The 23,762-nt window shown below is 41.6% G+C and overlaps 1 protein-coding gene across 3 annotated transcripts in view; it reads left to right on the forward strand.

Annotated features, from left to right (window-relative positions):
- Positions 1–6,393: 6,393 nt before the first annotated feature.
- The window catches only part of LOC133421720 (SH3 and cysteine-rich domain-containing protein 2-like), a 40,164-nt gene continuing 22,795 nt past the window's right edge, over positions 6,394–23,762 (forward strand). For 2 of the 3 annotated variants that reach the window (XM_061711455.1, XM_061711454.1), the window contains exons 1-2: positions 17,596–17,940; positions 19,803–19,897. In XM_061711455.1, the coding sequence (XP_061567439.1) occupies positions 17,631–17,940; positions 19,803–19,897 (405 nt within the window). In that variant the 5' untranslated portion in view covers positions 17,596–17,630. Of the gene's footprint in view, positions 6,876–17,591; positions 17,941–19,802; positions 19,898–23,762 lie in introns of those variants that run through there. The other variant, XM_061711456.1, reaches the window with a different exon arrangement.

The following is a 23,762-nucleotide window of genomic DNA, read 5'->3' on the forward strand; positions in this document are numbered from 1 at the left end:
CCGCCCCCTCCCCCTCCTCCCCATTATGCCCTCTGCCCAAATGCATCAAACCAGACACAAACTCATTAACCCAGTGTAGAGTATCAGATCACCCACAAATGTTCTCATTAAGGTTTGACATGCACCAGGAAGGAGGGGGGAAATAAGAAAAATTGTTGATTTTATTCTATTTGATGTGAGACTTGGCCGCTGCAAAAAGCACAGATGAGTCCAGTGTAAACCACTCTGATCGCTTTTGTTTGAATGGGGATTACATAAGAGCCAAGAGTCAAACTGGCATGAGAAATGTAACGTTCTGTCACCCTTTTGAGATTAAGACGGCTCACTCCAAGTAAAAGTTCTTAGGAGAAGTCCTTTCAAAATAAGATGAGGACTAAGAGCCTGGACGCAATCCCTGCTTGCCCTTGTAATGCTTTACCTGCGGATTCATCAGTGCAGCTGTTAACAACAGCAACAACGTGCTCCCAACCTGCTCCCAAAGGTCACAAATGTACAAAAGAAATGGCCTCCGCAGTACTTCCTTGAATACACTACAGATTCCACGTGGCCAACCTCCAGGCGTTCGTTCTTTTTTCTTTTTTGGCCGTGTGTCTTTTCGTTAGACCTCCCGTTGGTTCACACGGAGGTGGAGCTGATGTGCTCTGAATCAGTTTTATGTGGCACGTTTGGTCCTAAACACTGGAGTACGGTCGAAGATTGGGACGGAGGGCAGGAGGTGACTCTGCAGTGCGTCTGATTGTAGATTTGACACCCGAGAAACTTCAAAAAACTGTTTTTGACAATGACTGTAGTTCATGTAATTACTGTAAATCTTTATCCTTTTTTTTTTTTCTTCTTTTTTTTATAATTAACCAGTATAAATGAATATGTACGTATGAATAAATATATACCTATATTATTAACCCGTGTCTGCTCCTCTCATGGTTCTTAAATTGCTCTGCTTGAGCGGTTGGTGGAGGTTTAACGGTGCAGCAGTAGATGGCAGCAAAGCTCCAGTTGTAGCTGCTGCTCCATCTCTGCCACCCTCAGATCAGCTGCTTGCAACATTCAGGATTAACTGGCTATTTGAAAAGTATAAATCATTTTATTTCATTCTAGTTAGAGGCTTAACCGAATACGCTAATTGCCAGACTGGATTATGTTTTTTAAACAAAGCTGTAATAATAAAAATCTCTAGGATTTAATCATTTATTTTCCCCGAAAGCCTTTTTTTTGTGTTTGTCCTAACAGCTGAAGTGAATTTGATTAGCCGTGGCTGTTTATAACTGATGTGCCTCTTTGAGACTAAGTTGCATAATGTTTGGTTTTCATGCTGGATGGAGGTCTGTGTTTTCCCGAAATGTTGGTCCCAAAGGTGTTAGAAGAAAGATATAAAGATGAGTTTACAGCTTTTTATTAAGTCGGTCTTCACAATAGTTGGATGCCTCCAATATTTCCGAAGAGGGTTGAGACGTTGTAAAATGGAAATTACATGAAATGGAGTTTATTAAATTGGAAATGCTACAAAGACGCACACCATGTCCCAAGAGCCGGTTCTGGCAGCCAAGAGTCGCCACGCCAAGGCCCACACCTCTTGACTGCTGACCAAAAACACATCATACCCGACCCATATGGCCATTCCTGCAGTGAGTCCACAGGTGGGCAGCTCGTACCGGGCCTCACACACCTGCCAACGGAGCCCTTCCCACAGGCTTGGCTCCGGGGTCAGGCCCCGGCATACCTCCGGCCAGGCACTAAAAGCTTTTATTCATAAGCGTTAATGGAGTCCCGTTAAGTCTGTCTCGATCCCACAGGACCAATTTGCCATGGAAAAGCTCCACTTGGAACCAATGTCCCAGAGAACATGAATCCAGGAATCACTCGAGCACGCAAACCCCTCCAACATAACAAGGTGGCAATTTCAAGATGGGGTGGATAAACACTTAAATCCGTTTTCAAATGCAGGCATTTTTCTTTTTTAACCTGCTGAGTAGTCTGTCTCAAAAGAAAGTGGGTCAGGACATGATTACTACGGGGTTGCATCATAGCTTCTTTAACAGCACTGTTTACCTGTTTAATGACAGAGGAGAGCAGGTGTGGTTTGCTCAAGCGAAATTATTTTCCACACTCGTCTGACGTTTAATATCTGCCACTTCACTATTTGGAGTCCCCTGTTGTGCATCAGTTGTCATAATCGACCGTATGCATTCAGTGGATGACTGGTCCCAACTGCCTGCGGGCCATTTTACCTCCTGGATTTACTGCAGATCCTTTCTGTTGATGCACATGCACATTGCCTTGCCAAAAAAAGTAACAGCGTCCCTGGAAATGTCACAAGCAAGGTTATGTTGCTCTAAAAAACGACGAGCAGTGGTGGCTTTACACATGTGTGAGTCATCCAGACCATGTGCACCTTGCATTTATAAGTTTTAAAATGCATTATGGATGCAGACTGTCGTGAGCTGAAAACAAACCAAATGGTGCATCTGATCTTCAGCCATTAGTCATAACACATGATTCCCAAATGGATTTTCAAATTTTGACTCACCAGATCACAGAACAGTTCTATGCGTCATCTCAGTCCATCTTAAATGAGCTCGGGCTTGGAGGAGGTGGCAGCATCTCTTGCTATAGTTTAAATAATTCATATTCTTTCCATGGCAGTGTTTTAATTTGAAGTTGCAGAGTCAAACTGTGTTCACTGATGGTGGTAAAACTGAACCTAATTAGTTGTGATGTGATACGGATTTATGCAATTATACCTTTTTTTTTATTAATTGTTTGTTTTAGAAACAGGGCAAAATCCACAGTTGTCTCTCCAAAGTTTCTCTGAATATATTTTGAATTAAAAAGGGGAATACAAACTAAACTCCAAAGAGCACATACTTGTTTCACAGGTTGGTGGGAGTCTTTGAAATGTGGTTCTTGAGGGTTGCTGAATCAACACTCTCAATTAGTGTGCTGACGTTCACAAGTCTGGGGTGGAAGCACAGATCAACAATCAGTATCAATTTATCCCAGTGGAAAGAGCAGCAGCTCTGGTCCTGTGCACCATGACGACCACTGTCACGGCTGGGATCTGTCTTCCGCCGCATGAGACTCATTTTGTTCCTCTCACCGTGCAGTTTTTCCTCCCTTCCCTGTGAATCGCTGTGATCAACATGTGCTCGCTCCCTCTTCAGCGTTCATTTTTAGCTGTGGAGTTTTGGCACCTGGGGTATCACACACAGGGTAGCAGCAGGGTGGCTCAGAGGGATACGTTTTTCTGTTTCCCAGACAGTTCTGATCATAGCTCACAGAACAACACCAAGTTACTGTGCTGCTCCTTATTTTTAACAGCAAAGCCAATGCTAAAAACGTCCCTTTTTTCTGTTTCGTTTCTCCTTTTGACTTTTTTCTTGGGAGTGTTCTGTCAGCATCACCAGTGCAGCTGTGGGTCATTGAGAACTGGTGATTAGTAAAACTGAATTTCCTTCTGTTTTTCCTTTTGTATCTACAACACTCTCCATTAATGCCTTGTCTTCCTGTCAGCTTCATTTCAGATGTTCATGAACATCTGTTTTTGCACTTCAGGCCTAAAAACACACTCCAAAGACAAAAAAATAAGTTGTTGGTAATTTACAAGTGACGTCAGTAAACAATTGAAATGATGGCTTGGTAGCAAAAGCTGTGTCCATGAAAGGCTGAATTTTTATGGAGAAAAAATAACCAGGGGACTTCCAATTTGCCAATTAATGCATGAAAATTTTTCATAAAAATGCTTAAAAACAATGTTTCTCAAGGGCAGACTTGAAAGCATTTGCATTTTTCTCCCTTCACTGTGCATAATATCACAAAAGAAAATAGGGTTTTTATTGTGTAAACTTTACACAACACCACACAGCATTGATCAACAGCTCATATGCACAATGACAAATGATCGCATTGGGAAATCTTTCTCAGGGACATTTACAAATGCTACTTGAAGTTTTTTTATGTCAAAATTGCAATTTTGTCCAGAGGTGACAACAATGTCTCTGGCCTCAGGCATCTGGGATGGATCTTCACGTGGAGAGATGTATTGTGGTCAAACTAATCAGTATTTAAGATCTTTTAATTTGGAGCAAATGGACATTGAGTCCCCCAGACCAAATATAAGGACCGTCTAGACCAGCCGTGGACAATCCACGTCCTCAACGGTTGGTTCCCTGCATGTGTCCCTGCTTCAGAACACCCTGATACAAATGACTGTGTCATCAACAGACTTGTGCAGACCCTGATGATGAGCATTAATTGTTAACTGTTAACAAGTCCAACAGTCTGGATTGTACCAGTTCACTTCACCTCTGTGATGGTAACGTTAACGCAGAAAAGTCCTCTTGAGATATCAGAGCATCATGCACTGCTTTTAAAAGAGCATATTTTCCAAAGATGTGAAAACCAGATTCTGAGCACATAGAAGGTCTGACTGGTGGAAGATGAGGGTACAGGTACTGGACTGTGTCAAAACATGCCAAAACATCAAGCATTGTTTGTTTTATGCCAGGCTTCACTGAAATGATGCGTTTGACATGTTAAATTAAACTGTTCTACCTTCTGATCCATGATCACCAACAGGAGACGGAGTCAGCTGGAAGTTATTAGCCAACCTGGGGGATGGTGGTTTGATTCCTGACCTCAGTCCATGTGTGGTTGTGCCCTGAAATGCGCATTACTTCCAAAGTGTTCATCAGTGTACTTGTGTGTTTGAAAGAAGGAGAAGCACTAGACTCCACAGAAGAGACATCTGTGTAATCTCATTGAGAGTGCTGGATGGATGGATGGATGGATGGTTGTGTGTTTTTAAGTGTAAAGCTCTCAACAAGACTAGAAACAAATGAGATACATTTTCAGTCTATTTGACCTTCATAAGGTTAAATAGCTGCTTCTGTGGACATCCTTATTTCTTCCTTCTTTTTTCCTCACAAGTGTGCATTTAAAAATCCTTCTCAGTAGCGTGGTTAAGACAGAGTATTTACCAATACTAAACCTTATTGCTACAAGTAACCCTGCATGGCAACACAGCCACAGTTATTGAAGAATGAGAGAGGGCTGTTGATGACAGGATGAATCAACAACACCAACTATGGGATTTTCTTTCCCCGCTTTAGTTTTACCAAATAACTACGTTTAAATCTTTATACCCCTCCTGGATGTCCGTCTGTCATTTAAATGTATCATTGTCACTTATGAAAACAATGTTTAAATACATTTTCGCAAAAACAGCAAAGAAAACTTAATTGGGGCAGCTTTGGCACAAATGAAAGCAACGGGGATGTTTCACCAAAAAAAAAAACAGACACAAAAAGGGATGAAAAGAAAATCCGATATCTTGTATAGTAATCAGTACTCGAGTTGAGGGGGGATGAGGGGGGATGGCATCCCCCCTGAAATAAAAACGGTCAAAATCATCCCCCCTGTAAAACTGACATCCCCCCTTTCCATCCCTTATGTCATTTCATCAATGAATGTGGTTTTACTGCTATTTCAACATTTAGAGTCATCACCAGAAAAATAACACCAGAAAAATGTGACAATTTTCCCCTGTTTCAGGTAAATTTTCACTTGAAATAAGTAGGAATATCTGCCAGTGGGACAAGATTTATCTTCCTATTATAGGCAAAAAAATCTTGTTCCACTGGCAGATTTTTCTACTTATTTTAAGTGAAAATCTACTTGAAACAGGGGAAAATTGTTGTTTTTTCCAGTGATGAGTCTTGTTTTAAGTGTAATGAGAATTTTTTTTACTAAAATGAGACATTTTAACTAGAAATAAGACAAATATTCTTGTTAAGATTTTGAGTTTTTGCAGTGATCCATTTTTACTTATCCTGTGAAGGACAGAGTCATATTGATAAGTTCAGAAAACTGTTTTTTATTGTTGTGTTTTGATGTATTTGATGTAAGCCCAGTGGATATTTAAAGCTTACAGAAGGCTGCATTTAACTGCTGCTATGTCATTCCTGCAGTATTTCTAAAGGTGTTTTGGTCAGTGCTATTATATTATTTGTAATCAGCACAAATTATCTGTCCCCATATGATAAAATCCACCATCCCCCCTGATTTTTTTTTTACAACTCGAGTACTGGTAGTAATGTAAGATATTCTATACTTTAATTGAATGTGCTGCTTTCCATTACCACGAATCCCGATTGAGTTGTAAATTAAAAAAATAAATAAAATACAATCCCCCAATCGTGCGCCCCGGACGCGTGGAGAGGCGTGCCTCGCGTTGCGCTTGAATTTAAGTGTGTGGTGTTGTCAAGAGGACACTTTGCCTTCAATTCCCTGCCATCTCGAACAGTCACCACCATAGTTGCATATTCCCACCCTGCCCTCCCATTTGCGTCGGTTTTCTGCTGATTTAAATCTTCTTTTACACCTGCTGAACGGGATTGTGCCATATTGGAGCTTTCTCTCCGGAGCGCGCCGGTGGCCGATACAACAGCCTCGTCCTGGACGCTTGTCCTCGGCTGACATGAAGTAGATGTAGGTCGAGCGGCTGATCTGTGAGTTGCTTGAATATCTGATTTAACCAAAAAGCGCTCGAGTGTGTGTGTGAGAGAGTGTGTGTGTGAGTGTGTGAGAGTAGTGAGCTTGTAGCGGCAGCGCGCAGTAATCCCTCTGATGTGGACCTGTCACTCTTCTAATCTTCTACATGGCTAAAACCAGAGAGTTCCTGCTGCCTGGACCCATTTCGAGGAGTTAAAAGTTTTCTTTTTAAATGATTATTATCATTATTTTCTAAATTATTCTTTACGAAGCGAGAGGTTCTTCCCAGCAGAGCAGCGATGATGACTGAGAACAGCGAGATGGAGAGCGACTCGCAGCTCCAGCGCTCCCCGAGCGACGTCCCCATCCAGCCCGTGCCATCCAAGGCAAGTAGCTTCACTTTTACACCCTGCTGCATCCTACACTACAACTAAAGCCGGAATTATGGTTCTGCGTTAAATCGACGCAGAGCCTTAGGCGTAGGGTACGCGGCGACGCGCGCCGTACGGTGCGCGTCGCCGCGTACCCTACGCCGTAGGCTCTGCGTTGGTGTAACGCGGAACCATAAATCAGCCTTAAAGGGAGCAAAGGCAGATCAATGGAAGCTGCCAACTTCTGGGAGTAGTTTTTTCTCCACCTGATTGGAGCAAAACCATTAACAGTTTACTTGATGTGTTTGCTCCTTCTATAATTTAGATGACTGTTTTGTATTTTTCCACCTGTATTTTTTTATATTCCGCTGCTGTACTATTTTCTGCTCACTGCGTCACTAGGTGTAACCTTATACGTAGAGTATGATGTCACACATTGCGCCCACACACACAATACCTGTGCTCAGTTATTTCACAAAGTGTATTTTAAAAGCCACTCTCCTAAATTTAGGATGAGGATCAGAGAAATTGGAAAGACTAATGCATGACTAATGCATTTGTTTGTCTGTTACTTTTTGCCTTTTTGTGCTTTTTCCACGGTGCAGCATTCCTTGAGTTGTCTCCTGTCTATGCTTTTGTTATGCTGCATGATTCATAAATGACAGCTGCTGCTTCTACCTGCAGAGGCAGATGCTTTTTACTGTATATATCCATTTGTATCTGAGCGTCAAGACCTCACACAGCATATTTGGGGCTCATTTGATTTGTTGTCTCATCTGCATAAACAAAGATTTGAAGCACTGGTCTCCAGGAGTTGGAGCTGTGAAAGCTTTCCTGCTTTTGTAATGGATGGGCACTTGATTCATTAGTCTACTTTATACAAAACTTTCCTCGAGTGAAAGGTCTGCCTCCACCTCACGCCTCGCCTCCCCAAACACACACCGACACGCGCATACAAGCAAAGTGATACTCCAGTGCAGCACAGTGAGACACTTCAGTGGCCAACTGCCTCTGAGCTTCACCTAAATATTTGATGTCCTCTGTGGAAAGTCAAATCCACATTGTTGCAAGCTATTTTATGGCTGCTTACTCCAGGGTGATCCACTCCAGCCTCCTGTTCGTCACCAGCTGCTACAAAAGAAAATCAGGAGGGAGTCTGCTGGCAGGCAGGCCTGATTACTATTCACACGTCTTGCTGGCTTGCTTTGGCTTAGCCACATCACATCCTGGGTAGCAAAATCATCTTTCTGGTTAGCTCCACCTGCTCATTCAGTCAAAAGATGCTGCCCTGGTTGAAATCCAGGGCTTTATTTAGAATAGGTTTGAGACAAACCTCCAGTTTTCATCGATGATAACTTCCTTTGAAAGGGTTTAGTTGACTGCCACTGAGGAATCGGTTTGAAATTACAGTCATGATATATTCTGTTTAGGGGGATAATGTCAATGTGGCTCGGATTTTCTCCGAACTGGTTCCAGAAGTCAGAAAATAATAATATTTAATGTGATTCATTTCACTCATATCTGTTTTAAACATTTAATCTAGACCATTTGTGAAACATAAATCTCCGCCACGGGGTGTGATTTGAAAGGAAGATGCAGTCATGTGCCCGTGATGATTTAATTTGACGGGAAAGTCAGGATGAGAGAGGCAGTTTGATAAAAGGCGCTCCCAGAAATCCACAGGCAGAAAATTCCCTCATAGATGAATATCTGAAATGAAAAACGGATGAAAAAGCTGCCAAAGGATTAAGAGGAGAGGAAAGGAATATTCTTCCCACAGCTCCCGGCGATGTATTATAGTGTCAAGTTTTGTTGAGCGATATTTGATCTGTGATGCTGTTGGGGCTTTTCATGTGAGGGTGTACTCAGGTAAACTGCAAAGTCCCCCCGAGTTAAGTGCACAGGACAATATGAGAGCCCATTAGCAGCAATACACAGTTAGCTCACCCACATTTGTTCATGTTGTATAAATAAATCATCAGTGGGAGAGATGGGGCTGAATTTCAAATCGTAAATGGGTACAGTGACACCAGCGCTATTGCAATAAAAAGCATTTAGGGAAACAGCTGGTTTCCCTTTTGATAAATGATTTGGGTCCAAATCAAGTACATTTGTGAGCCTTTTAACAATGAGGACAGACACAGAATTAAACAGGAATTTCAGGGTGCGATACGTTGAAAAGATATTCTTCACTGGTCGATAATTCCCCCCTGACATGTGACTCAGACCTGATTTGAGATTCAGACTTCACTTTGTTACCGACGGTTCTGGCAAAGACGATGCTAATTTGCACGAACAGCTGAGTTTCCTGACACTGCGTCAACCCGAAAACCGCAGGCCATCATCATTCAGCGGGGCGGGACCGTGGGGTTAGCAGACACGAGCATTTCCGGTCTCACCTCAAAAGTTGGAGAGAACAAGAGTTGAAGATGACTTTACCAATCAACGTGGCTTTTAGGAAATCAGAAAGAGATTAGAGGACATCTTATGGCAAATGGGATGATATGGGTGGGAAGAAAAAAAACACGAGTCTGACCTCATAAATATGTAAGCATCTTGGTCCCTGATTGTTTTTGACTCGTCAGCTTAAAACTGGCACCAAATACACAAATACATCACATCAGGATCAGCAGTTCAACAGATTTTTTTGGGAAACGCACATCCACTCGTTGAGATCTATGGTCTTCCTGCAGACTTTGCTCATGGCGCTGCTCATCTCGTGGTCAGATTCGGCTGGATCACAGTCTTCCAGGTGTTCATACCTCCGCTCCGCAGCTGCAACAAAATGCTGTGAAAGCTTTTCTTCATCAATGTTGATGTGTGACGAAGATAAGCTTCTGTGTGTGGCCTTAAGAAATGTTTTGTCAGGTTTTGTCACATAAGTAAAATTATGAGTTTTTTTTGGTATTTTTTTTAAGCGTAGCGGGTCCCCTATAGGTGTGGATGTTAAGTCGCTTTTACTCATTTAGTCTTGTTTGGTCTCATAGATTAAAAAAACAAAGGATGAAGCATTAGTCACATGACCCACGGGTTTCTGAAGAGCTGTTTCAAAGCCCGTTTTTCTTCATACTGCGTACAGGTATGTTGCTCAGGAAGCCAACAGCAACACTGCCAACTTAATTAGCCTTTGCCACCAGCTCCTCCAGTGGACCCCCATCAAAATATCAAAAGAGCCGACAGATGTTCACAGCAGAATATATTGTTTAACATGTTATCTGCAGTGAAATCAAAAATTGCTGTTGCATTTAGCCAACGTTGGGTTAATACAACCGACTTGTCGCTTTGCTAAGCGTGGTAGCATGAAGATTGTGGATGAGGAAGTGATAATGGCTAGCCATTGGCTGAGCTGACTGTCAATCAATCATATTAGAAATACATTTAATGCTTTATATAAATTATCCTGGCATGGTACACAAAGAATTGGCATGGCTGTGAAATAAAACAATTGAGACCTAAACAGTTTTTGATCCAGGCTGTAAATATGTTTATTTCTGCTCTAAAGTTGGACATTTAAACATGGGAGTCAATGGAGACTGACTCACTTCTGCAGCCAGACCCTAGTGGTCAGTCTAGGAACTGCAACCTAGTTCCACATGAGACTTAACCCCGAAGTTAGAGAGTTGGCACTTGTTTAGTCTTTTACTTGGTCACGACTTTGTTTTTTCTTTTATGTCATTATTTCTTTGAGTCCTTCGTTCACCTTTGTCATCCACTGCAGGACTGTGGGCTAGTTTCATTGTTGACCTTTGACATAGTGCCATGGATCAAGTTGTCAGGAGGCAGGAGACAACTGGGACGGGAATCCAAAGTTACTTTGAAAGACGAAAAAAAAAGATATTTGAACAAGAAAATAAACACTTTGTTCTTTGCTTCTTTGCTTTAAATATCATTAAAATGCAATGGAGGTACAAAACAAAGTTGAAACGTACCAATGTCCTAATGGGACACAGATTGGGATCTCTGGCATGCCTTCTTCCACCTAAAGCAGATGATTTTCTCTCTTAAAATGTATCGTTGCCTTTGTCTGCATTTCCACACAGAAGATATGATATTTCTGTGTGATGTGATCAACATACTAATGGAGAGGGAGGAGAGCAGATCAACTGGGTTGAAATCTCTTGGCCCATCTCATATTTTCGGAGTATTTGCTGAATAGCACCAACCGTGAGGTGAAATTTAATCTGTCACTCGAGAGGAAGTTACGGTACTGCCATATTCATTAACATTCAATCTAGGGGGGGGCGTGAAAGGATCCAGAGTTCATAGCAATCCATCCAATAGTGGTTGAGATGAAAATGTCAACTTCACGGAGCTGCTAGAGAAATTCAAAAGGATTTTCTACATGCTCTGGGGACCACGAACGCCTGGGTAACTGTGATAACTTGGAGAAAATCCAAAGTCTCGCTTAATCCCCTTAAAAATGTGGGGAAGAGAAAGTTACCAAGAGCATCAAATGAGGAAGAAAGTGAGTCCCCATCATTACTCGCTTCATGGTTGGACCAAAAAAAAAAAAAAAAGGAGTATTGTTGAGCAGTCGTGACCACATGGGACAGGAGTCCACATGGGAGAGGAATTATGCTGCATAGTTAAATGTGAATAGCTGCTAATGAACTACCTGAAACCCACGGGGGATTTCTGATGAACACTGCTTCTGATCTACAAAGTTTGCCAGTGAATCAAACAGCTCTTTGAAAAAACACACCCTCTTAATTTCGCTTCACACCTCATTAGTCCTTGCTTGACGCACGCTCGGATGACGAGCTGGGCAAGTCAAAGAGGCCTGCAACGTGATGTCACCGGGATGCGCGTGAGCGGAGCTCAAACATCCAGTAGATTTCCGTGCCACTTTGATCTATTTTTCATTTTTGCAGGTGCGCCATTCAATCTGTTGAAATGACAGCACGAGTGAGCCCGGAAAAACATCGAGGTAGAATGATTAATCAATTAGACGCAGTGAGGAAGTTAAGGAACTGTTGCACAAAATAAAAATCCTTGACAGCAATCAAAAATGGCTCGTGATTTGATTTTTATGCGATGTGATCTGAAACCCCAGTTGAAAAAGCCCAAGTTCATCATTAATTAATGTTACACCTTCACTGCTGGGAGTTTTATTGAAGTGACACAATGAGGAAAGGTGTGAGGTGCTGAAATATCAGTCTCCAAGTCACAAACCTATAAAAGATACTCCACACACTCCTATTTCACAGAGTTTGTGCTCCGTTAAGCATCCTTGAGACAGAGAGTGAAGGAGTGATGGTGTGTTTTTCTTTGTGCATGTCTTGTGATTGATTGTGTGTGTACAAGCATGTGTGATAGGAGCACAACACTGGAAACAGACTGGGATTATGTATCAATCATCTTGTATTCAAAGCAGGGAATCTCACAATCTCCTGTGCATAATACATTTTAGCATGAAAATGTGAAACTAGTCCATACACCCTCTTGTAAAGATAGCTTTTTGCTCGCTTTGAGATTTTTAAAGTGTGCAGAATTATGTAGGATAATTGTAACTTTTGCTACTGTATGTTCATGAAAAAATATTTTATCTGACCATTAAATAAAAACAACTTGAGTCCCACAGCAAAGGAGCACATAGATATTACCCAAAATGCTTGTGTACCTGCTTCTGGATGATGATCATTTTCTCCAAAACCCCATACTGATGATGACCTAGAACTAGAGCGAGCAGGGAAACTACTTTTTCAAACACAATTAAACAACAGTTATCCTTCTCAGGGCCCCAAAAAATCATTTAGAAAATGCACTTTTATCTCAAAAACAGTTTTATACGTGGTGCCTTTTTTTTAACTGCATCAGGTGATGGTGTAGGTCTGCAGCTGTCAGTAGCACTCCTCCTCTTCTGCTGATGACAGCTCCAAGGGAAATATCCACAGTTCAGGAGAGAACAGTGATATGTGGAGAAAATAAATACCAGAAAATTGCACGGGATGACAAACAGCAAGATGATGAACGTCTCACCGTTCTCCAGTAAGGGATGGTTGTCCAGTGACTAAGACACAAACAGATATGGGGAGATGCAGACCTGAGTACAAAGACCATTAAAAAAACAATCAAAATCTAAAGGGTATAATTAAAGAAAAACTAAATGTAGCCACAAAAAGAAGACATAACTGGGAATACAGGATTTCGATTTTGTATTTCAAATGTTCCACACTGGGGGGAATCAATGAAAACCAACAGCGCATTGTGGACACAGGCTGTTTTTATCACCGGACTCCCAGTGAGACCAGAGCTTTGTTGCTCAGTCATGACCTCTGGACGTAGCCTGCATCCCATAAATATCTCAGTCTGACCTCATTCAATTTCAACGGAGGCAGAAAGACAAACATTTTTGGCTGAAATAAAAGTCTTATCATTGATTTATGTCTCTCGCCCCCTGGTTTTGGACATGTGAGAACAGCAGATGTGAAAAACGTAGGCTTTTACTGGTGTTTTACTACAAAAACTGTTTAGAGGGAATTATTTGAGATTAGTCTTGACCCAAATGTTTCCTTTTGGGAGAAATTTTATTTTGAAGGCTAAGGTTTTTGAAATATAGGTAGTAGCAAAAATTCTAATTGTTTAATCTCACACATCACTGAGCCATCCGAGACAAGGCCCACCTCATTTCGACCACAGGGGTTCATACAGCAAAGCTGCAGCAGTGCTCGACTGCAGGTATATCTGGCATGCTTTTGTCATACCACATACAACCATCACATTAATTCCCACTCGCTATAGCAAGCTACATACTTGGGAAGAGTTCACTGGTTCAATTCAATTGGCTGACGCTTGCGTTGACCCGTGAAAGGTAGAAAATTCTCAAACTTTTGCAGACGCTGCAGCTCTTCTTTGTCCTACAGCACATGCAACATTTGCACGTTCGTTAAAGTTTTTGTTTTGCTGCTGCATCATAGGCCTTTGAGGAAGGTAATTTCAGTCCTGTATTGTCCTGCACATGTCAAAATTGACAATAAAGTTAACTTGACCTTGACCGTGGCAACACTGAGTCTGGTAACGCTTGACGTTACCCCGTTCAGAGTCGATGGACAGCAACAGTGTGGACACTTTTAGTGCATACATGGGAGTGAGAAATGAAAGAGATGACATTGCTTACTTCGGGTGTCAATAAGCCAATAAGGAACTGCCGTAAAGGTGTAAACAATTCTGTGCAGTTTCTAACAGAATACGTTTTCAGTGAATATTCCTGTGTTTCTCAGAGAGCGCCCTAGAGACGGAAAGGAGGAGGTAGCTGTTCATTTGTAGTTTAAACATCAGAACATCTCGTCCAGAAATTGCTTACACTGCCTTTAAACCTGAATACATATTGATGGATCTAAAACAGCTCTGGCTCCCAAAGACTCAGCTTCTCTTAACGGATCCTACATGGATAATTTTTGTGTTTTTAATTCGTTGTCGTGTCGTTAGTTCCTGTTGCTCTGGTCGGGATACTGGTTGTCTATAATTAGATAGCAGGAGAGGCCTTAAGATACATCATTTTGTCCACATGTTTTGATGATGGGTATGACTGTGTGCGTGTAACTCTTTGAATCCAACTCATCTTTAATATCACCTGTCATCCACCTGTCATGGGAAAACGGTGCATGTGAGTCTGCACTGACATCAGCCCTCGTGTGTGAGGTCACGCTGGCTTTGACTCACATTGAAGATGCTCTCAGCTACAGTAATGCTCAAAAAGAGGCTAACGGGAAAGCTTTTCAGATTGGCACACTAACAGATGATTAGATTAGGTGTAATTGAGACATGAGCTGTAAGCCGGAGCTGTTATGTTAGCCCTTAACAGCTCTGGCTGAGAGAGCACGATGATGCGGCAAAGAACATATGAATTCAAAATGTGTGTAGCTGTAGAAGCGTCATATTCCCTGCCGATAGCAACAAGTTATTTATCAACGTATGAGTAGCTTCTCGTTTAATAAACATCAATGCTTCATTAAAATCTGGAAGGGTCGTAGTTAACCATGATCTTCAAGGAGGAAATGAGGTTGCAAAAAACTTATATATATATAGGCTCACCATGACTGGAAATAAATGAAGAAAATCAGCTGCAGAAATTTTAAATAGCGACAATAAGAACGCTTCGACACACGCGCACAACGTGAAGAGAAATGGATCAGGATTAAACAGCTATGCAGCCTTAAGAAAACCTCTTATCAGTGAGGTTAACAAAAAAAACAGCCTTTGATGTTCCTGGGAGCTTAAAGGACAAACTCTGGAGCAAAGGAAAAGGTCATGTCGTAATGAGTCCAGATTTGCCCCGTTCGGCAGCGATGGGCACCTCAAGGTGAGAAGAGAGGGTAATGAAGTGATGCACCCATCATCCCTGGAGTCTGAGCAACAGGTGGGGCAGGTATTATGATCTCGGGGGGGTTCTGTTAGTCCGGTTGAAGACTAAGGCCCAGCTGACCACCTGCATACAATTTTTTTCCTATAATTAGTTTTTTTTGTTTGCTTTTCCTGATTGCACAGTACAGAAACTGCATTCACAGGGCTTGTATTGCGAGAAAAAAAAAATCTTTGGGGACCATAACATAATTTTCACATGTGATGTGCTGGATAAAAGATTTTCACGGCTTTTTCACCCTTTTTTACATTCAGACACAGTACATTGTTTATTTATAAGAAATAAGGACATTTTTGTACCTTTACGTGACCAAATTCAATCAGGGAAGCCGAGTCGGTAGATATTTTCAAAAGACAACTCAAAAATCTCTTTACTCAAGCATTTAAACATAAGATAACCGCGCCTTAGCTGCCACTTTCCTTTTATCTACAGTATATATCATTGATTTTTACTGTCTGCATTACTTTTATACCTTTTAAATGTTTTTATATGATAATTTTTATCTTGTACTCTTGTTTGTTGATATTTTTATCTTCTTATTTTTCATATGCTTACGACTCGTGCAGCATTTTTACCTTTTTATATTCATATATTCAATTTTTATATTCCTTTTTATATTATCCTATCTTAGTAGTTGTTCTGTGGAGGAATTTAGAACTGAATTTTGTGAGGGTTATGTTTTATATCACTGCACTAAAATATTTGTGTTTTTTGTTTTATTGGCTGTTGTTGTTTCTTATTTGTACTGTTACTGTAAAGCACCTTGAGCTGCGACTTTTGCCTGAAACGTGCTATATAAATAAAGTTTATGATTAAATTGAGCTAAAGACACAAACTTTAAAGATAAATCCTCTCTTTGTATGTCCCCAGCTTTAATATAAATCAGTGAACTTATGGGATTTCATTTAAACACGTCCTCCGAGTACACCAGAACAAACAACACACATTTCAGAGCCATCTGAAGCAGAAACAATCACATATATCCATTAAAAAGGTTCATATTGCAGCCGACACAGTGAGATGGGAAAAATATGAAACACATAAATATCCGCAGAACACACAAAACACATAAGTAGATTCATCTGTCGACACACACACACACAGAGCAAGCACAGAAGCAAGTGCAAGTAGCAGCACTGGTGTGTTGAGTAGCTTAGCTGGCAGGTGGAAGAAGGATTAAGATGGTTTTACTGTCACAACAAAAACCGAGGAATGTCTTCTTGCTCAAACTGTAAATTCATGCAAGAAAGAAAAAGAGGCACTGAATGCAGATGGCCCCATCGTGTGCGTACGGCATCTCAGCCGTGCAACAGTCAAAGCATCCATCACTGTAATCCAATGGAAGCAGTTCTTGGTGAGTTTTAAACGTGTGTAACACTGGCTCTATCTCCGTGATGTGTCCTACACACACACACACACATACACACATGCATGCATGCCCTCAATAGACAAACTGTCTTCATATCTTATTACCAGGCACACAGAGCTGTAAACAACATGTCCCTGTAAAGTGATTATGTTTGGCGTGGAACAGAACGAGTGCGGACAGGCAGACGGACGGAGCGTATGCTCTGAGTGTCTGTGGCCCGCTGATTATCCATCTCCCTCTCTGTCCATGTTGAACCATTCTCCCCTTTGCAAAGAGGCCACGCCCTCACACATGTCACGGCAGGGTAACAAATAGCCGCCGCCCTCCAGGAAGCTCGCGTCTTCATCTGTACACAGAGCTGCAGGCAAATGTCAGCAAACATGCATTTGTCTTGGACAACTGAGCTGAAATGCAGCGGCAGCTGGTTTTGTCAGAATGCAAATGAGCCCATGCACGCGTTTGCCGTGCAATAAGGGCACGCTATGTGAGTTTGGTCTTGTGTGCTCATTGCAGCTGAGAAGATGTGCAGGCTCCTTCACATTAAGAGCAAACCCGTGAGATAAGCTGCTGACACACGATAAGACTGTTTAGACTGTATTATTTCATCACCTCAAGTAAAGAAAATCTATTTACATACAAGTGGGGGTTCAACACATAACTGCAGGTGGTCTCAAAGACAAATGCCGTATCTTATTTAACCACGAGCCAAGTGTATAAGCAGCCCTGCTAAACAAAATAAAGCTATGTGTCACCGAAGGGAACACAGTGATAGTTTGCTATTAATGTGTTGTTCCCTTATGAGGGAATATTGCACGTCATGAGTCACCCTCTTTCGCCTCTGGTGTACCGTACCGGAGCAGACTGTTGTGTTTATGGATGCTGGGATATTGCCTGTCCTGTCCTGTCCTGTGGGTGTATTGAACATTTGTTACGGCCTCTTGCTTATCTTGAGTGTGTTCTCTGTGTGCCTTCTCCCTCCCCGCTTTCTGTCCACGTGCAGCTCCAGAGGTTGAAACGCACGCTCTCCTTCAAGACCCTGATGCGCAGTAAGAGCGTGGAGAACTTCTTCCAGAGGTCCTACAGCGACGCTCGCCTGCCCCCGGACTTCATCACCGACCCGCCGCCTCCGTCCCCCCCGATGCTGCCCGGCTCCCCTCTCATCGGCGAGCGCTCGCCGTCCATTTCCCCGTCCCTGAGCCCCAACCCCTCCATCTGCTCCCACTCCCCTTCCCTCAGCCTCTCCCCGTCGCTGCCCCCCAAGCCTCCCGGCCCTCAGATCAACCACTCTTTCCAGGACCATGTCTTTAGGAAGCCCACCAACTGTCAGCACTGCAGGAACATGATAGTGGGTAAGACAATCTCCCAGGAATCCGGGTGACCTATTGGCCGTTTTCATGGGATTCGGGGGCCGCCGCGCTTTCCTATCTGGAGGAAACAGAACCATTTTATAGAAAGAATGTAAAATGTTGAGCTAATACAGGGGTCGGCAACCCGCGGCTCTAGAGCCGCATGCGGCTCTTTAGCGCCGCCCTAGTGGCTCCTGGAGCTTTTTCAATAATTTTTCACCTTTTTTTCCTTTTTTTCCCCCTTTTCTTCTTTTTTGCTTCTTTTTTTTCTTCCTTTTTTTCTCTTTCTTTCTCTTTTTTTTCTCTTTTTTTCCTTTTTTTCTTTCTTTTCTTGTTTTTTTTTGCTTTTTTCTTCTTTTTTTCTTTTTTTTCTCCCTTTATCTTCTTTTTTTCTTTCTTTGTCTTTATTTTCTCTTTTTTTCTCCTTTTTTTCCTTTTTTTTTCTTTCTTTTCTTGTTTTTTTTTCTTTTTTCTTCTTTCTTTCCTTTTTTCCACTTTTTTTTCTTCCTTTTTCCTTTCCTTTTCAATCTCGACATTTCGACTTTTTTCTCAACATTTCCACTTTTTTCTCAACATTTGAACTTTTTTCTCGAGATTGTACTTCAACATTAATCTCAACATTTTGACTTTTTTCTCTAAATTTTGACTTTTTTCTCCACATTTTGACTTTTTTTCGACATTTCTCCTTTCACCATTTGTCTTCATTCTTTAGGCTTTCATTTTTTACGGCTCCAGACATATTCGTTTTTTGTGTTTTTGGTCCAATATGGCTCTTTCAACATTTTGGGTTGCCGACCCCTGAGCTAATAGAACAGAATGCCTCCCAGAGTGCTTTAAAACTGAAAGAAACCCAACTTTTTTCACTGCCTTTGGTCTTATAATTATTTTACAGATGGGTGAGTGGGATCAGTCTTCTCAGTCAACTCTGCTCCAAAGTAAATGAGCAGGTTCAAAGTGTCAAACTTCGCTTTAAGGCAGACTTGAGGGAACACAAAGTCTGGAGAAAAAGTCTTAAAAAAACACATTTGATTAAAACAAGACTACTTGTCTTCAGTTTAGATACGTGGCTGCTTTTATCTCTAATTTGATGCCACTAGCCGCTAGTATTTCTGCTAAATCTACCTTCTGCCAGCGTGATTTATTACACTGATCCCCCGTGCTTGCATCTGTGCTGGTTCTTGCATGCATTGCGAGTTTGTTTATGTGATGCATCGCCTCGCTCTTTCTGCGCTCATCAGCAGTCCTCAAACAAAGTCTGGCCTCTCTCCCTCTTGTTAACCGGATTGAGTAGAATCGATGTTTCCTCCGTAATGTAAGAATACTCTTTTTCATCAGGTCACACAATTGTTTTTTTTTTTTCTCTTTCACTACTGTGAAGTGGCTCATTACATCCACTGCAAATTTAGGAGTCAGTCATCTTTGATTTGGAGGATAAAAACAGTCTCCTCATTCTTAAAAACGTAACAAATAGAGGATATCTAATTATAAAACACTTTGGGAGAAAATATTCTGATACCCAAGGGATTTTTATCACTCCAGCACTTGAAATCAGATAAGCAAAAGCTGGATGACTCCCTGCCAAATCGATTATGATTGAAATGCCTCCAGCTGCGTTCCAATCTCTCCAGCTTTTAAAGGAAGTGGAGCCGTTGATTAGTCTCTGCCAGCTTGATAAAACCAAGACAGAGCTTGATTACCTGATCAGAAACGCGTAAATGATTCGCAGGGCTCTTTGTTTTCTTTGGACTTTTTCTTTTTTAAATAATTCTTCCTGCTGCAGATCCGTATCCTGCTGTGTTTTTCATGTTTGTCGCTTACTTATCTCTGTCCTCTGCCCTTATTATCGCCCCTGTCCCTCTCCGCAGGAAACTCCAAACAAGCCCTGCGATGTAAAACCTGCAAGATGGCTGCTCACCTGTGGTGCACCTCCGAGCTGTCGCAGCAGCCGTGCTACGGGAAGGTGCGAGTACATGTACAGGACGTGATGCTACCTTCATTTAAGAAGCAAATTACCGTATTTTCCGCACTATAAGGCGCACCTAAAAGCCTTTAGTTTTCTCAAAAACCGGCAGTGCGCCTTTTAATGCAGTGCGCCTTATATATGATCATTTCGGTAATTTCTGTTACTGTAGTCAGGGGGATTGTGGGTAATGTAGTTGGTGTCGCTGAAGTAATGGCGCTAAAAACGGCAGGAATCGTCAAGTCAACAGCAGCGACGCCAACTCGCATAATGGTGACTTTGACGAGACGGAGCAAAGCTGGTTTTTATTTTGTTAATAAAGTTTGACATACGGTACATTTCTTCTTGTTTTTTTTTTTTGCATTTGCTGTAGGATTTTGTAGCATTTCCTGTAGCGCAGCTTCATCAGGTAGATACGTAACTCAACCCCAGCCACTATAGTATGGTATTTTACCATATATTTAGTGCGCCTTATAATGCGGTGCGCCTTATATATGGAAACGTTTTAAATACGTCATTCATTGAAGGTGCGTCTCATAATTCGGTGCGCCTTATAGTGCGGAAAATACGGTATTTAGTCATGATACAAAGTGAATAGTTCACTCCCTTGAAGTATTGCAAGACGTAATGTGCTAAGTTAAAATGAGCCAGAATTTTATTTATAATGTTCCTGGAGGGGAAATGAGGTGAAACGGCTTGTTTGGATGTGTCCAAAGCAGATTTCAAGTCTGTTAAATCCAAAAAATGTCTGGCACTTTTTTGTTTGTATAATGCTGTATTTAAAGTTCCACCAACATGTGTTGAAAAAATGGACTTCAGTATTATTTTAAATTAGTAATATATTTAATCTGTGATTGAGCGTACATATTTGGGTATCTGAAGTGAAAATCAGCTAGAAAGAAATTTAAGATAACACAACCCCTGTCGCTTCTGACTCAGTCCGAAAATATGTTGTCTGGTTCAGGGTACGGCGACGTCATAGAGCCACATCACAGCGACATCGTCCTTCTTCCCAACCAGTTTCACGTCTCGCTGCATTTGCCGTTCCTCTGAAGAGCTTAACGGGAAAGCTGGACGAGAAGGGTTACACGCAGTTCAGATGTGACCCCGACCCTTGAAACCAGGGGTGTCACGTGTTATTTCATCCGTGGTCAAATCAGCGTTATAGTTAACAACAAAAGATGGTTGCAAGGCGAAATGCAAGGCGATTTCAAGATCTCTCCTGTTTTTAAAATGCATGTTGTATAACTGCACTACACTTAACTATTAATTATAGATATAAATTCTTGACTTTTACAATAATGTAGCAGACATCCGATATATAAATCTGCATTCAGGCTACATAATAATAATAATAATGATGAATACTACAATTATTAGCTGGGGTTCACACACTGGGCTCCTTGCTTAGTGTCAAACATAATCTGTGTTTTTGGGCACTGGCCCTGTCTATAAACCACAATGGAAGAGGTATGAAAATCCAGATGTATCGTTGGACATGAGTGTCTCCAGAAGTGCTGATATAGTTCTGTAACTGTCTTCGCATCGTCTCCCATACATATTATATATATATGTACATATTTTGACTTTGGTCCTCTAGTTTGATGCCTGTGCATCTGCTTTGAAAAACATGGACGAGAAGGAGAGCTTTGGTACCGTATCCCTGCGCTATTTTCACTAAATCATGACAAATCAATGTCAATTAGTTAGTAGATAGTTGTCAAATGCAGTTATACATTAAGATAGAACGTACCAAGGTGATTCTCTCAGCAATCTCGTCAAGTTTTCCGTGTAGTCGATCAACACGCATGAGCTCGAACCGGAGTGGGTGGTAATCTGTTCTAGCGAGAACTGGGCAGCTCTGCCATGACAAATGGAACTATTTAAAGAGTAAATTTATTGAATAATGTGCGAGAACTTGTACAGCAGGAGCTCCTGATCCTGATTAACGTGCATGTGAGCTGCAGTTGAAGTCACAGGAAATGACTGACCATTACTTCAATTGCTTTATTTAACTCGGCGTGAGTTGTGTGACCTCACATGCAAATACGAACATCACAGGCACTCGCACCCTTTCAGCAGAGTTAGTTCTGCTGCTGGCATCCCTGCTGGGAGCTCTGAGTGTGAATATCTTCTTCTCTACCGCGTCCAAATACGACCTTCAATTTTTCCCAGCAAAGTGGAAATAAACTCAGGTTATTACTAAATTATCAGTAAGAGAAGCAATGCTGACATTTGTGAAGAAAAGGCTCGCTGGCTTAGGAGGCCCCGTGATGAAGAAAAAGATCTACTTTATCACTGACAATGAGACATCTAAAGGGGAAAAAGGAGCTTATTTAAACTTAAATAGGGTATTTTCACGCTTGTAGTTTTGTACTTTTGTAGTTTTGGTCCAGATCAAAGCAGAACATTTGTGAAATCACATTAAGGCAGACTGATAAAAGCTGCAAGATAGTATGATGTGAACTATTTCATCAATTTTCCCACATTGAAAAGAAAAAAAGCCAATCTTGGACGAGAATCTCTGCAGCTTAAAATCGGTCCCTCTCCAGCATCTTTTTTGGGAACCAGTGATGTTCCCTTCTTGCCTTTAATCCACAGTTTTTCTCTCCTCAGCGTGAGAAAGTCAGTCTCCAGTTTGTTAATGGAGGCAAACACAGATCAATCTCAGCTGGAAGTATTAGCGTGCTTAATTTGGTGTAAAATTGCAGTTGTACAAACGCACAAACACAATCACACGTCCACGCCGGGGTCTGAGCCACGTGCATGACATGAGCGGTGCAGATGCGCTAGTTAGTTGTCAAATGCAGTTATACATTAAGATAGAACTTACCAAGGTGCTTCTCTCAGCAATCTCGTCAAGTTTTCCGTGTAGTCGATCAACACGCATGAGCTCGAACCGGAGTGGGTGGTAATCTGTTCTAGCGAGAACTGGGCAGCTCTGCCGTGATAAATGGAACTATTTAAAGAGTAAATTTATTGAATAATGTGCTTAGGAGGCCCCGTGATGAAGAAAAACATCTACATTATCACTGACAATGAGACATCGAAAGGGGAAAAAGGAGCTTATTTACACTTAAATTGGGTATTTTCACGCTAGTTTTGTACTTTTGTACTTTTGGTCCAGAACAAAGCAGAACATTTGTGAAACCACATTAAGGCAGACTGATAAAAGCTGCAAGATAGTATGATGTGAACTGAGTATTTCATCAATTTTCCCACATTGAAAAGAAAAAAAGCCAATCTTGGGCGAGAATCTCTGCAGCTTAAAATCGGTCCCTCTCCAGCATCTTTTTTGGGAACCAGTGATGTTTCCTTCTTGCCTTTAATCCACAGTTTTTCTCTCCTCAGCGTGAGAAAGTCAGTCTCCAGTTTGTTAATGGAGGCAAACACAGATCAATCTCAGCTGGAAGTATTAGCGTGTTTAATTTGGTGTAAAATTGCAGTTGTACAGACGGACAAACACAATCACACGTCCACGCCGGGGTCTGAGCCACGTGCACGACATGAGCGGTGCAGATGCGCTAGTTAGTTGTCAAATGCAGTTATACATTAAGATAGAACTTACCAAGGTGATTCTCTCAGCAATCTCTTCAAGTTTTCCGTGTAGTCGATCAACACGCATGAGCTCGAACCGGAGTGGGTGGTAATCTGTTCTAGCGAGAACTGGGCAGCTCTGCCGTGATAAATGGAACTATTTAAAGAGTAAATTTATTGAATAATGTGCTTAGGAGGCCCTGTGATGAAGAAAAACATCTACATTATCACTGACAATGAGACATCGAAAGGGGAAAAAGGAGCTTATTTAAACTTAAATAGGGTATTTTCACGCTAGTTTTGTACTTTTGTACTTTTGGTCCAGAAC

Source organism: Cololabis saira, chromosome 21 (genome assembly GCF_033807715.1).
Source record: "Cololabis saira isolate AMF1-May2022 chromosome 21, fColSai1.1, whole genome shotgun sequence".
Classification (NCBI taxonomy): Eukaryota; Metazoa; Chordata; class Actinopteri; order Beloniformes; family Belonidae; genus Cololabis; species Cololabis saira.